A 1,851-nucleotide genomic window follows, 5' to 3' on the forward strand; every position below is an offset into this window, starting at 1 on the left:
AGCTTGAACCCAGGAGGCAGAGGTTGCGGTGAGCCAAGATGGCACCACTGCACTGGGCAACAGAGTGAGATGCCGTCTCCAAAAAAAAAAATTGGACAGTCTAAGGGTTCACTATCAGGGGACTGTTTTAATTAATCACAGTAAATCAACAGTTGAACTATTACGTAGCCAATAAAATATGAATTGTGAAATTTGTGGAGATATAATTTTTATGATATGCTGATGAAAATAGAAAAATACAAAATTGTATTACTCTCTGCAAAAATGCAAAACTATATGCATGGAAAATTTTAAAAAATGAAATTTTAAGTGTTCCAGAGTTATAGCTGATTTTTTTTTTTTTTTTTTTTTTTGAGACAGAGTCTCACTCTGTTGCTCAGGCTGGAGTGCAGTGGCACAGTCTTGGCTCACTACAACCTCTGCCTCCCAGGTTCAAGTGATTCTTCTGCCTCAGCCTCACGAGTAGCTGGGATTACAGGCGTGTGCCACCATGTCCAGCTAATTTTTGTATTTTTAGTAGAGACGGGGTTTCACCATGTTGGCCAGGCTGGTCTTGAACTCCTGACCTCAGGTACTCCACCCACCTCAGCCCCCCAAAGTGCTGGGATTACAGGCGTGAGCCACTGCACCTGGCCCTGACTTAAAGAAAAATTTATCCTAATGATGTTAAAGTGGCTTTTTATTAAAAATTATGTTTAGACTCTTTAAACAAATAGCATAGTAAAATCAACTTGCATGAACATGCATAACTTTGACAAAGGTCCTGTTTACATAACCAAAATCACCAGAGCCCAGATAGGCCCATATATCTATTTTTACTGCTTAACTTCTACGTATAATTGAACCATAAATTCAATCTGGTTGATTGCATGATACTTGACTGTAAAGAATAATGCTAGCATGATATCATAGAACCATGTTCTAAGAAATAAATAAAAGCAACCATTTACAATAAAGCCATAGTGAGATTTATGTTTTACATTATATTATTAATTTAATTTAACATACTTTCTTGTATTTTATTCCAATATGATATATACACAATGTAGATGAAATTTGTATTCATTTCAGTAACTATTAAGTCTGCTTTCATTTTCAGGTGAAGTCCAAAGATATGAGGATTCCCCAAATTTTGTTTTTCCAAATGTCTCTTTGGCATCTGTTGACATTTCAAAACCTCTCCACCATTCTTTTAATTTCTGTAGTGTTTCTTTCTCCTTTTGTCACACCAGATCTCATTTTTAAACCTCCCCTAGTTCCAGGCAATGATCTTCTCCTCTTCTATCAATAGCACCTATTACCCTTACTCTCTTTGCACAGAGAGAACTCCCCAAGACCTTCTCATTTCTCTCCAACCTGCCTTTCTGCAACGTCTACTGGCCCTCTGCACTCTGAGCATGACAAGGTAGCTTATTCCCCCAAAATACCCAGAATCCCAATGAGGGGAGAGAACGTGAGAGAAGGTGCTGACTTACGTGTACATTTCAGAGTGTTGATGGGCCACATTCCTGTGAGAGGGCAGATAAACCGTCTCATCCCTCCCCGGGACACATAGCCCGGCTTGCAGGAATACGTAATCTCCTCTCCTGGCTCATAGAATGTTTTTAATGGGACCACTATGGAAAAGGGTAAATCATCTGGCTTGGGACAGGCTGAAAGAGGACACAAAGCAGATGGTTAACAAATCTTTATTTGCATTTTAAAGTTCAGCTAAGCCCACAAATGAAAAATGTGTGCACTGTTACCAATTATAAGTATACTGAGTTCCACGCCAAATACCTCATATACACTATCTCATTTAATCCCCTCAACAACCATTTGAAGGAGGTATTATAATTATCCCCATTTTAC

At 38.7% G+C, this 1,851-nt stretch overlaps 1 protein-coding gene across 1 annotated transcript in view; it reads right to left on the minus strand.

Annotated features, from left to right (window-relative positions):
* The window catches only part of APOH (apolipoprotein H (beta-2-glycoprotein I)), a 17,471-nt gene that overhangs the window by 14,735 nt on the left and 885 nt on the right, over window positions 1–1,851 (minus strand). The window contains exon 2 of the mRNA XM_011947635.1: window positions 1,476–1,652. Within this exon, the coding sequence (XP_011803025.1) occupies window positions 1,476–1,652 (177 nt within the window). The remainder of the gene's footprint in view (window positions 1–1,475; window positions 1,653–1,851) is intronic.

This window comes from Colobus angolensis, unplaced genomic scaffold (assembly GCF_000951035.1).
Source record: "Colobus angolensis palliatus isolate OR3802 unplaced genomic scaffold, Cang.pa_1.0 Scaffold1, whole genome shotgun sequence".
Classification (NCBI taxonomy): Eukaryota; Metazoa; Chordata; class Mammalia; order Primates; family Cercopithecidae; genus Colobus; species Colobus angolensis.